The 12,080-nt window shown below is 30.8% G+C and overlaps 1 protein-coding gene and 1 long non-coding RNA gene across 2 annotated transcripts; one reads left to right on the top strand and one right to left on the bottom strand.

Annotated features, from left to right (window-relative positions):
* Positions 1 to 7,010: 7,010 nt before the first annotated feature.
* On the top strand, positions 7,011 to 7,829 carry LOC131619282 (uncharacterized). The gene is made up of 2 exons (XM_058890395.1): positions 7,011 to 7,554; positions 7,825 to 7,829. Exons 1-2 carry the CDS (start codon positions 7,011 to 7,013, stop codon positions 7,827 to 7,829), a joined length of 549 nt encoding a protein of 182 aa, XP_058746378.1.
* A 517-nt stretch (positions 7,830 to 8,346) lies between these two features.
* On the bottom strand, positions 8,347 to 9,168 carry LOC131617373 (uncharacterized). The gene is made up of 3 exons (XR_009288563.1): positions 9,039 to 9,168; positions 8,817 to 8,925; positions 8,347 to 8,706 (listed from the first exon to the last, which is right to left on the bottom strand). It is a non-coding gene; the product is annotated as an uncharacterized LOC131617373 (long non-coding RNA).
* Between the last annotated feature and the right edge of the window lie 2,912 nt (positions 9,169 to 12,080).

Genomic DNA, 12,080 nt, shown 5'->3' with positions numbered 1-12,080 from the left:
TTCAAACAAACACATCATAATCAAATTCAAATGTCAATAAGTCTCAAAGGAAACATAATCACCCGCTATTGGTTTTTTTCTTTCACGATTGTGCATTTTACAAAATTACGAGTGTGTTTATTTAACACAATTTTTTCTCAAGTGATTAGTCTAAAAAATAGATGATATACACAATTAAGTTTAAAATATAAAAAAAGATAATAACTACCAGATATTTTAGAAAATGCATTTTTTTTATTTTTTAATAATAAATTATTAATAGTTAATATTTTTTCCTTTTTGTCACGAATTGAACTCAGGGGTGGCCCTAAGCACGGGCTCGCGGTGCGGGAGCCCCGGGCCCCATAAATTTAGGGGCACCAAATTTTTTTTTATCCCTATATATAATAAAAGAGAATTTTCTATTATAAAAGTATTTGTTAAAATTTATTTTTTTGAGAAATCCTGACTAACAAATATATAAGGGCACTACAAAGTCAAAATTAATAAAAGAATGTAGAGAATTTGGATTCAATGAGAATGAGATGGAAACTGAATGTGTGTTTATTCAAAAACGTTAAATTCGTAGAAAACAACACTATCATGAAAATCCATCTCAACCCACACAACTAAATCTTGAGTTTGTTGAAAAGTCTTTTTTAAATCACTATTTCTTATATATTGCAGATCAAACAATTGGCTCACTTGATAGAAGATTAGAGCAGTATAGCACATATGAAAATATTTTTGGATTTTTGTTTAGTATTGAAAGGCTTAGATCATTATTTGATAGGGACTTGAAAGCATGTTGTAGACATCTTGAAACTTGTTTAAAACATGACGATTCTCTTGATCTTGACGGTGAAATTTTATTTGAAGAATTGAAAGTTATTAGAGAAGTTTTAATAGTTGAATCAAAATCAAGTTATATAGTATTGAGTTCTTTAAAGACTTTTAATTGTTTTCCTAATGCATGCATAGCTTATAGAATAATATTAATTATTCCTATCAGTGTTGCATCATCTGCTGAGAGAAGTTTTTCTAACTTAAAATTGTTAAAATCTTATTTGAGATCTACTATGTCACAAGATAGATTAAATAATCTTGCGTTAATTTCAATTAAAAATAATTTTTGAAGAACCTTGATAACGAACAAATTATTAATGATTTTGCAACAAAAAAATACTAAGAGGATGACATTTAAATAATAATAATAATAATAATAATAATAATAATAATAATAATAATAATAATAATAATAATAATAATAATAATAATAATAATAATAATAATAATAATAATAATAATAAGTCTCTTTATAGTGGTTTATGTTTTGATGTAGTATAAATATTGATTTAAAGATTCATACTTTTTTTTGCACAATGTCAAATAAAAATGCGTTTTTTATCCAATTATTTCTTTTATTCTTATGTATTTATTGTTTATAAAAAGGGGCACCACTCTTTTCATTCGCCCAAGGCACCCAAATTCAAAGGACCGGCCCTGATTGAACTTATGACCTCCACCTCCATTAACTCTTAGCTCAACTAATTTAAATAAATTGAACTCATGCACTCATCATAATTGACATCGAATTTTTATTCTTTTAACGTGTTTGTGAGTTTGTCAATTCGTCAAGTTATTTTATGATATAAGAGTGTGAGATATAAGCTTTGTTAATGTAGACATCATATGGTTAAAACCCTAAGTTGATATGAAAAGTACATACATCATTTACATATATTATACAATTTTGTATGATTAAAAAATGTTCCCCTTCCGACAATTGATTAATTTCACGCTCAAACTTCTAACCCCTTTAAAGAGGAATTGAAAAATCGTTCACAATAATAAAAAATACGATATGTGTCTTGGATGAATTAAACAGAGTAAAAATGAATTGAGTAATAGATGGATTTATCCATTAAATGTAAGAAACATTGCACTATATGATAAGCTCGTATATGGGTGACAAACGAGAATATCTTCTCTATTTAGGTCCACTCCGCCAAAACTCGCCCAAAAAAATAAGACAGAATGGTCAAAGCAGAGGGTGGGCAATCAAAATTTTCATTTGGCCTGCAAAAAATAGTAGATTAAATGACCAATCACAAAGGCCCACCCCGTTTTACCAACCCTTGCTACTTGTATCATAAGCTTTTGTGATTCACAAATTTCAATATACTACAAAAAAAATAGGGAATTGTGTGGGCTTAAAAGGCACTATTATGAAGGTTTTAAAAGTGAGAATTGACGGGAATGGTACTTTTGTTATAGTCATAATTTCAATTATCGTCAAGTATAAAATAGTGACTTCTAGTTAACCGACACACACACACCCCATCATAGTATACATGGTTTTGTTTTATAATTATTGGCGTTTAAACTGCCACAAACAAATTTATCGCAAATATTGGAGGTTATGACCTCATAGTTTACACATTTTTAACAAAAAAAAATATGGGGAGAGAAAATGACTTTTTAGAGAGAATATATGATTGAACAAAAAACACAAGCACGAGATCAATACATTAGGCAAGATACAAATAACTCAATATTGTTTTACATTAAAATACAACTTAAAACACAAAAAGCATAAGAAAATCTTTTCTTGGTGGAGCATTGCAATTGTAAAAAAGGGCCATTATGCATGGCATAATCTTGCACTCTACGTTAATCTATATATTAATTGGGATTTTTAAACCCTTAATTTTGCTATTTAAGACTTTTGTTATTATAGAGTCGGTAGGTGAGAAAAACATAAGAAGTTGTGTTTGAATTGTGTTAACGAATAAGACTTTTTTTCATTTGCTTAAAATAAAACCCAAGCCAACACAAATGTTGAACGTAAAGAGTAGGCTAAAGAGAGACTGAAATGAGAAATTTATTTTGGTTCACCCCCACATCTTGGAGGTACGTCTAGTTACCTAACACTTAAGATATTTTTACTATAATCCAACAAATTCAAAATTCAATGGGTCTCTCCTAGTCCTACTGACCTATACCTTAGATTTTTCAAACATAGAGAACTGGCTCCAATTGACTCTATATATCTTCTCAAAGAATTTGGCTACAACTTAGTCCTTCGAAGAAATACAATCAATTAGACAAATAATTTACATGTTAGTAAATATCAGTCAATAGAGGTTGTAAACAAATTTAGCATGAATATAAATGTTTAATATTTCAACATAAAGTGTATGCAATGAAATCACTTGATGTTTTCTCTTTTTCTTTAAGTAGAACTTTTTCTCTATATAGTTGTTCTAGAGTATGCAAGGGACATAGTAATACGATGGAGATCCCACCCTAAAACAGCAAGGGAGAACTATCTCAGTTAGAAGGTCAAGCAGTAGTTTAAGAAGCAATCTCGGCCCAACCAATCTTCTGCTCAAAGGACATTAGCTAAATACACCTCATTCTCGATGGAGTGTGTACCATAAAACCCTAGGAATAAATTAAGCTCTAGGGAGCTTTTGACAATATTAGAAGAGCCAGCCCTAAAATAATAATGTGTAAATTTCATGGTCTTCTACTCAAAGCACTTCCATCTACACGTCTTGCGCTTGGGGATTGTGTACTAGTATATCTTCAAAAACATAAGCTCACCCAACTTCAAATTATTAAGTAGGAGTCTCGACAAGACCTTAGAGAATACCTCATAAAGAATGTGAGCTCGGAGCAACCTAATTGTAAATGTTTGATCGCTTAACCAATATCAAGAAGTATTTTACCTCAATGTAATTAATGCTTGAAGGATTGTGGTAAATACATCTCATAGTAGGTCTCAAGAAAGAATTTTGCCCCTATGCAATTCATTCATGGGGTTTTTGTACATGTCTGATCAACTTTTGGTTTGGGTACTTGATGAAACAGGGAGAAACACTCACCTCAATAGTGGTTTATGTTGTAGGACAAAGGCAAAAGATCATGCCCAAAACTATAGCTCGCCTAATAGTGACTACTGCTTGAGTTGAGCATTGGTAAAAAGAATCATTTTAATTCTTGCACTATTTCTTAGTTGCCTTTACAATTTAAAATTTTTACGTTGAGAGGGAAATCATTAAGTTATTCTCTAAATAATAAACTTATGGAACCTTCATTGAAGCTCATGAGATGATAAAAATCAGTAGAGGATGACAACTTGGTCTTCTTCTAGAGGATTAAATCATTAACTTGTAGTGTCGAGTTGAGTAGAGGAAAATAATGATTACTTGAGTAGCTTGTAACACCCAATTTTCAAAATAGTCACTCTATCGAATTGTTTGTAAATTATGTGTGATTTTTTGTGTTTTAAATTATTGATGGGTTGTGGTAGTAAATAATTATATAGTGTAGAAATTAAGTTGGAATGATTTAGGGTTATTTTGGTAATTAAAATAATAAGAGTATTTATCTAAATAAGTGAAATATTGGAATAACAAAATAATGAGGAAATAAGGATGTGTGGAGAAATTAAGGGCAAGTTGGTAATTACGAGAATAATGTGGGGGTAGAAAGGGAAAAACATATTTAGGAGGAATAGATTTATTAGGGAAAAAAGAGAGAAGACAATCAGCTTTGCTTTGTACGTGAAAAACTTGGAATAGAGAAGAAGGGCTATAACAAGAGGAAGGAGAAAAGGGACTTAAGAGAGGAGATTCAAGAATCACTCGTCTTTTCTAGAATCATCAGGTAAGGGGGAGATTATCCATCTATGGATGTTATATCATGAAAGGGTAGGGAGGTGTCCCTTGACCTCCATTAGGGATTATGTGTTCTTTGATTTGTGACGAATTGATGAATATGAATGATGATGGAATTGTTGTTATAAGTGTTGAATTTCGTGTGTCCATGTATGAATGATGATGGAATTGATGAATATGAGTGATGATGGTTGCAAGCTTAAGGAGTTGTGAGAATACATAAAAATGAATATGCTTGATAAATTGTTTGATTTGATGTTAATCGATGAGAATGTGATGAGATTATAGTGGCAAATTGGCTTACCATGTTAGGAACTCGAAAATAAGCTATTTTGGTGTTAAGGAGTGTTTGGGTGAGGGTTTAAATTAAGTGATTTTTTACTATTTTGAAATTGTATTGTTTACCATCACAATTGAAAGCTAATGCTCGGGGGTTAATAGATTTTCGAGAAAATTAAGGATTATATGGGTTCAACTCTTGTTAAAATAATTAAATAATTGTAGTACGTCGAATTTTAAGATCGGGGGGTTTTTACGGAATCAAAATCGAAGGTTTGGAATGCCTCTAATAATGAAAAGTGCAAAAAATTATGTAGTCTGGTCATAGCAGCCGCACTCAGCCCAAGGGGCGCGCCCAGCGTGAACGCTGTTGTTCCTGTTTTTGGGGTCGAAATCATTTTGGCCATAGCTTTTGATTAGTAAGTTCAAATAACGCTTCATTTGAAGTGTTGGAAAGCTAACGCAATTTACCATCAAACCGGGTTAGTTTAAGGGGCTGAATATATCGTGATAACATGAATAATTGATGAGAATTATGTGTATATTATTGATGTTCTTCGGTGATGATGTTATGGTGTTAAGAATGTTAATTATAGTTAGTTAACAATTTAAATGATGAATATTGATGATATTGTTATAGATGAGTATATGTTAATGTGATTATGAGATGAGTTGTTATACATATAATATAATGATAACATGTTTGAGTTGAAATATGTAGTTTTGGCGTGGAAACTACTATGTGGTTGTTATACACGAATCATACGGTTCGATGTGATACCGTTAATTGTTGATGAATTGTTGTGATGATGCATTCATTAATTCAGGCATCTTATATTGTCATTGTTGGTGAAAGAGGCGGGCTATGAGTCTCGGTGAGGGGACTTGTGATTGTCACAAGCTCAACGTGGGGTTGGAGCTCGGTGTGGGGCTCATAGGTTTCGTAAATATGTTATGTCATTAGTGATCAATGTTAACAAACTTAATATCTAAAATTCCTTTCTAAACACAAGCTCTTATGAAATGATATTTAATTTAAAAATATTTGACTCGTAAATAAAAATAGGATTGTTAGATAAACATATGACTAATGTATTATCAAATAAGATATGTTATTCCCTTTAATATGGCAATCCTAAAGTTGATCTTTCATCTTGACCAATTAAATGTTGTAGTTTTTTTCATATATTAAGTTTGTGAAGTTTTGAGATTAATCGCAAGTTTCATGCCCTAATCATCTACGCCATATTCATTGCTCTTCATTCACTAACATGAGATATTTTGCCTCTCATTTGTTAAGGTCGAATATATCCTAAGTCTTTCTTTATGTTCTTGCTTACACCATAAATTAATGAAACCATCTAGCTGCATACTTTTCCAAGTTATACTTATTTTCTAGAAGATTGATATGTTGGAGTTTTTATAAAATCATTTTCATTTTTCAAAACAACAATCTCTTTCTCCCGAGTTTTAGAGAAACATATGCATGTTCCTCATTTTCATTAGAGGATTTGTCAAATTCAAACTATGTAGCTAAGAGACATTTCATATTTCCACTAGATCCATTTTTCTTGGATCTATCTTTCTATAACTTAGAAAATCCATTTATGAAATGTCCAAGTTCTTTGCATTCATAGAAAATAACCTTCTTTTCAACTTCCTTCTTGTCTCATGTATCTTTTGATTACTTGAATTCTTTGTTGGGGAATTTCGTATTCCTTCTAGTCCAAGATGAGTGAAATTTTATCAACATCTGACACTTATTTATAATCTTCATAATCAACAATAACTATTAACAAATAGTAAACTACAATTTTCGCGACAATGATGTAAAGATTATGTCCATGCTAAAAAAAAGATATTTATCCAAAGTTGAAACTTTATTAACCATCAAAGCTAACTAACCCAAAAGAATGTACCATGGAGAATAAATAAGAAGAAAATTAACAAAAATAAAAGGAAAGGGAGAAAATATGATAGGGGAGAAATTAAAGAAGAGCAGGATCGATTGTAACAATAGTAACTAAAGCAACTCGCAACAGAGCGACAAAAGTCTCCGTTGCGGCAATGGGGGGGTGGAGTGATGGGGAGTGGAAGTGGGGGGATTTGGGTATTTCGGCCCGAGATGTGGAGGAGTCGGATTTGGTTGATAAGATGGCGGTTTTGAGGACCCGTTTGGAGAATTTCAAAGGGTGGCAAGATGTAAACGACTCGGTTTGGTGGGTTCTTAGTCCGGAAAAGTTGTTTTCGGTAGCTTCGTGCTATGAAAATTTTGTTACTTTACGGATGCCATTCGGTCCCATTAATAGGTATGATGAGGCATTAGAAATCATTTGGAAGATGGAAATCCCTTTCAAGATCAAAGCTTTTGCTTGGAGGCTTTTTGTGAATAGGCTCCCTACAAAAGACCTTTTATTGTATAGAGGTATTAACTTTACTCCTTCTAATTTAAATTGTTTTTCTTGCAACACGCATGTGGAAGACAAGGATCACTTGTTCTTTAAGTGTGATGTTATTAAGGTTGTTTGGAAAGAAATTGGTGCGTGGGTGGATTACTCGAATTGGAAGGATGATGTTAGCATTCCGTTTTTTATGGAATGGAATTCCAAGGGTAGGGATAAAGGAATCAAAGTTGGAAAATTGGGGGTGTTTTGGTTAGCCACTTGTTGGATTATTTGGTTGACAAGGAACGGCGTTTGTTTTAGGAATGGAGGATGGAATATTAACAATATAGTGTGGAACATCAAGATTCTTTGTTGGAGGTGGTCTTCCTTTGGCGACATTACCCAATCCAATTATAATTTTTACGATTTTTGCAAAGACCCTTTGTCTTTTATGTCGTGATTGTAATTGGTTTGTAATTTCGCTTTTTTTTTGTCAGACTAATTCCGTCCCCGTGTATCAAGGTTTGAGAACCCTTAGTTCTCTTATTAATATATCTCTTGCTTACACAAAAAAAAAATTAATTCATGCAAAACCGCAACCGTTAAAACTGCACAATGAACTCAACGAAAACCTCAAAGAAATGGTGTAATATTTGGTGACCTTAACTTAAGGTTCAAGAGACTATTACAGTTTCACTCTAGCATATAATTGTTCCTCTAACATCTAAGAATTGTACGCAAAAACCAATGGTTGTATAAGGGAAGAATTGTCAATATTTTGTATTACTACTGCCACCCTAGGAAGAATAAATCAATGAAAAATTATTGTTTTTAAAGTTATTTAAAGGGGGTTTTAAACCCCTGAATTCTGTCTCTTTTTCTTTATTATTGACTTTTACTGACGTGGCGTCACACGTGGCGTGTCATGTAAACCTCTGTTAGTGCAATCTAACGGGAGAGACCAAAAATAGAGACGAAAAATATCGCAAGGACCATTGTATGAAAAAAAATTGTAGGGACTAAAATTATATAAAAAATGTCATATTTATAGGGACTAAAAACATATTTCACTCTTTAATTAATATCATTCATAAAGTAATTAAACATTATTACCCTAAATACATGTTATGAAATGAAAAAAGTATATATATAATCATAACTAACATCATTACAATTCAAATGAAGTTTAAATAAAACTAACTTTATATAGCACTATGATTTATATTATTCATAGTTTCCTTCCTCTTTTCTCTTTGTACATGTCCTTCATTCATCGAAATAATAACTTTAACCATGTGGTGAAATTTTTGTTCTCTGTATCTTCTAAAACCAAACATATGTGAGAACACTTGCTTAGTAAAATGAACATGTTTCAGTGCCTGTATAGAAAATTTAAAACATTAAAATAATATAAATTAAAATTAAAATTTATTATAAGAAAATGTATGAAATTATAGGTTTAGAAGTAACACATAATTTTTCACTTAACAGTATTCGTTTCGCGCAGAGACATGCATTATCTACACACGTCGGTATCAATGGAAACATGCACAAATTAAAATGGCAATTATCGTCTCTATTACAAACAAAAGGTTCTCCTATGATGTGAAACAAGAAGAAAGAGTGTTAATGAAGGGTATATGGATAATTTTTACAATGCATAAAATTATTTTTGAAAAGAATGAGAAAAAAAATACTTACCGGCACTTACATCACTTATAACAAAAATTAAGGGAATAAATATGACCATAACATAAATAAATTTGAGAGTTTCAATCATATTTTTTCTCCTTTTCATATAGCAAATATTAATTTTTACATCAATTTATAACGAATTGTTTAGCAATTATGAAGTTGTAAAAAAATGCTTCACAAAATTGATTATATCATGATGAAATGTCTTTTCATGCATCCATATGTGTATTTGTCCCTTTAAATCACATATTTAAGGATCTAACCTAACTAGTTTTTATGAGTCTTTTATTACATTCTATTTCTTTTATAACCTTTCACAATAGGAATAATGAAAATATGAGGTGAGAATATTTTTATGCATAAATTTAAATCATCATACGTAGGGTCAAAGTGAATGCATACCAATCATGAGAATGTGATTATTTATTCAAATTCTCATTAGTATTTGGTAAAGAGCAAACAACTATTTTAGTTTATGAATAAGTGAAATGCGTTCACTATAATTAAGTGTATCAATTGTAAACACATCTCTAGTTTTTTTTAGTAATTTTATTGACTGAATAGACCAACGAAAAAAATATATTAAACAACTTAAAAATAATTTTGAGAACTAAAATGACTAATCAAAGCAATATTAAGAATGTATTTGTATTTTTTGATACATTTAATGACTATAATGAAAAGGCTCTATACGTTTAAGAATTAAAATTGTTGCCAAACCAAAGACTGCAAACTTGTGGGTGGCATCTACAACTTTACGTTTTATTGTATTTTAGATTTTATAATTAAATTTACTTTTGCTGACAAACCATAATAATAATAATAATAATAATAATAATAATAATAATAATAATAATAATAATAATAATAATAATAATAATAATAATAATAATAATAATAATAATAATAATAATAATAATAATAATAATAATAATAATAATAATATTAATAAGTGTTTATTATTATTGTCTTGTGGTGAGTGCACCTTAATTTTTCTTTTTTTTTTTTTTTTTAAGAATGTTTAAATACGAATTTAGTGTCGTGTCTTTCTCTCTATATTTTATATGTAACTTCTTTTCTCATCTCATTTCCTTGTATGTAAAACAAGTATTCTCTTTTTGTAATATAATGAAGAAAGATAAGAAGTCAAGATCAAAGAAGGACATCCATTCAGGTCTAACTTGGAGAAGCATGTATTGTTCTTAGGTTTAGATTAGGTTCTCTCATTGGCTTGAGGGAACAATTGAGCTCGGGGACCAAAATCGCATCATTTTATTTTATATGTATGTTGATGCATGTGTGTTTTGATGCCTGTGAAAGATGATTTATATGATAAATAAGCTAGTGATATCGAATTAATCACAAATTCAATCAAAATAAATATCAAGCTTAATTTTTCCAATATTTAACACTCATCAAGACTAATATTGAATAATGTAGGTTTCGCCCATCGCGAGATGCATGTTTTATATTAGTAAGGTGGAATAGGATAAATGTAATATCCAATTTCTAAACATTAGAACTTAACTAAACTAATTATAATAAGATTATATATCTTAATAAGTAAGAGTTGGGAATAATCCATATGATGGATTAGAATAACCCAACTGATAAAACTTAATTATATTAGATTCAATTGGAAGAAATTCCTACCTAAATAACTGAGTTTTATGTAACAAGCCTAATGCCGACTTAAAACAAATTGAAATATGGATCTCGATCCACTAGAAAATCTTTCAATGAGATTTTTGAATGATATGTTAAAGGTTATTTGGTTTGAGTAAAATAATGGGACCGTATTGAATTAAGGACCTAAATGAATATGTTTTTTTAATGATACTTATATCTTCACAAAATTTGAAATATGGATTACCATATCAACAAACACTTCAAACAATATTTTACGATCAATCCTTGACAAAGAAAAATTGTTTGGGAAAATTATTTTTGATTGGCACCAAAACTTGAGGATTATCCTCAAACATGAGAAAAAGTTGTATGTATTAGAGACATGTTTTCGAATAATAGCCTCCTAGAGTTTTACTCCTAAGACTGAATGAGATGCTTATAAGAAATATGTTGATGATTCCCTAGAAGCTGACTACCTAATATTGGCTACTATGAAGTCTGAATTGTAAAAGGAACATGAGAGCATGGTAATGTTAAATATGACCGAACACCTAAAGATGCTATATCAAAATCAAGTTAGGCATAAGAAGTTTGAAGTTTCAAATGGACTTTAACAATCTCTACGAGCCTGGTTTAGGAACTTCAGCCCATTCATTCAGACTTTTGGAATGAAACATAGTGAAGCATTTCATCCAATCTTCTATTGTCATACCTCTCAAAATAAATGTTTATTTGGTGGTTTATATAGATGATATAGTCATTAGTGGAAAAGATCAAGAAAATTTTTCTCAACTGAAGGAACATTTATTCAAACATTTTTGGGCTAAGGATCTAGGAAGATTGAAATATTTTCTTGGACTTAAAGTTGTTGAGTCAATGAATGGGATAATCATTTCACAAGGGAATTATGCATTAGGTATACTCAAAGAAATTAGCATGTATAAAGCGATGAACCGTTCCCTAATCACTCTGATCCCCAAATCTGGTGAGGCAAGAACAATTAAAGACTGAAGGCCTATCTCTTGTTGTAGTACCTTCTACAAAATCCTCTCGAAGATCATGACCAAAAGGCTGGGCAAAGTCATCAATACCATTATCAATGAGAACCAGTCTGCTTTCATCCCTAGAAGGTTAATCCATGATAACATAATGTTAGCTCAGGATTTGGTTAGAGAGTATGGTAGGAAATATATTTCTCCTAGATGTATGCTCCAAATGGACATACAAAAAGCTTATGACACTGTTGAATGACCAGCTTTGAAACAAATAATGTACTATCTTGGCTTTCCTCAAAAGTTTGTTAATTGGACTATGGCATGTGTCACTTCTGTTTCTTAATGATTCTCCCTAAATGGTGATCCTAGTGGGATTCTCAAGGCTAAGAGAGAGAGACCTTATCTCCCCTTTGCTGTTTGTTCTGATTATGGAG

This window comes from Vicia villosa, linkage group LG7 (assembly GCF_029867415.1).
Source record: "Vicia villosa cultivar HV-30 ecotype Madison, WI linkage group LG7, Vvil1.0, whole genome shotgun sequence".
NCBI classification, from domain to species: Eukaryota; Viridiplantae; Streptophyta; class Magnoliopsida; order Fabales; family Fabaceae; genus Vicia; species Vicia villosa.
The sequence above is the reverse complement of the archived record's forward strand: the minus strand, read 5'-3'. Positions and strand labels throughout refer to the sequence as shown.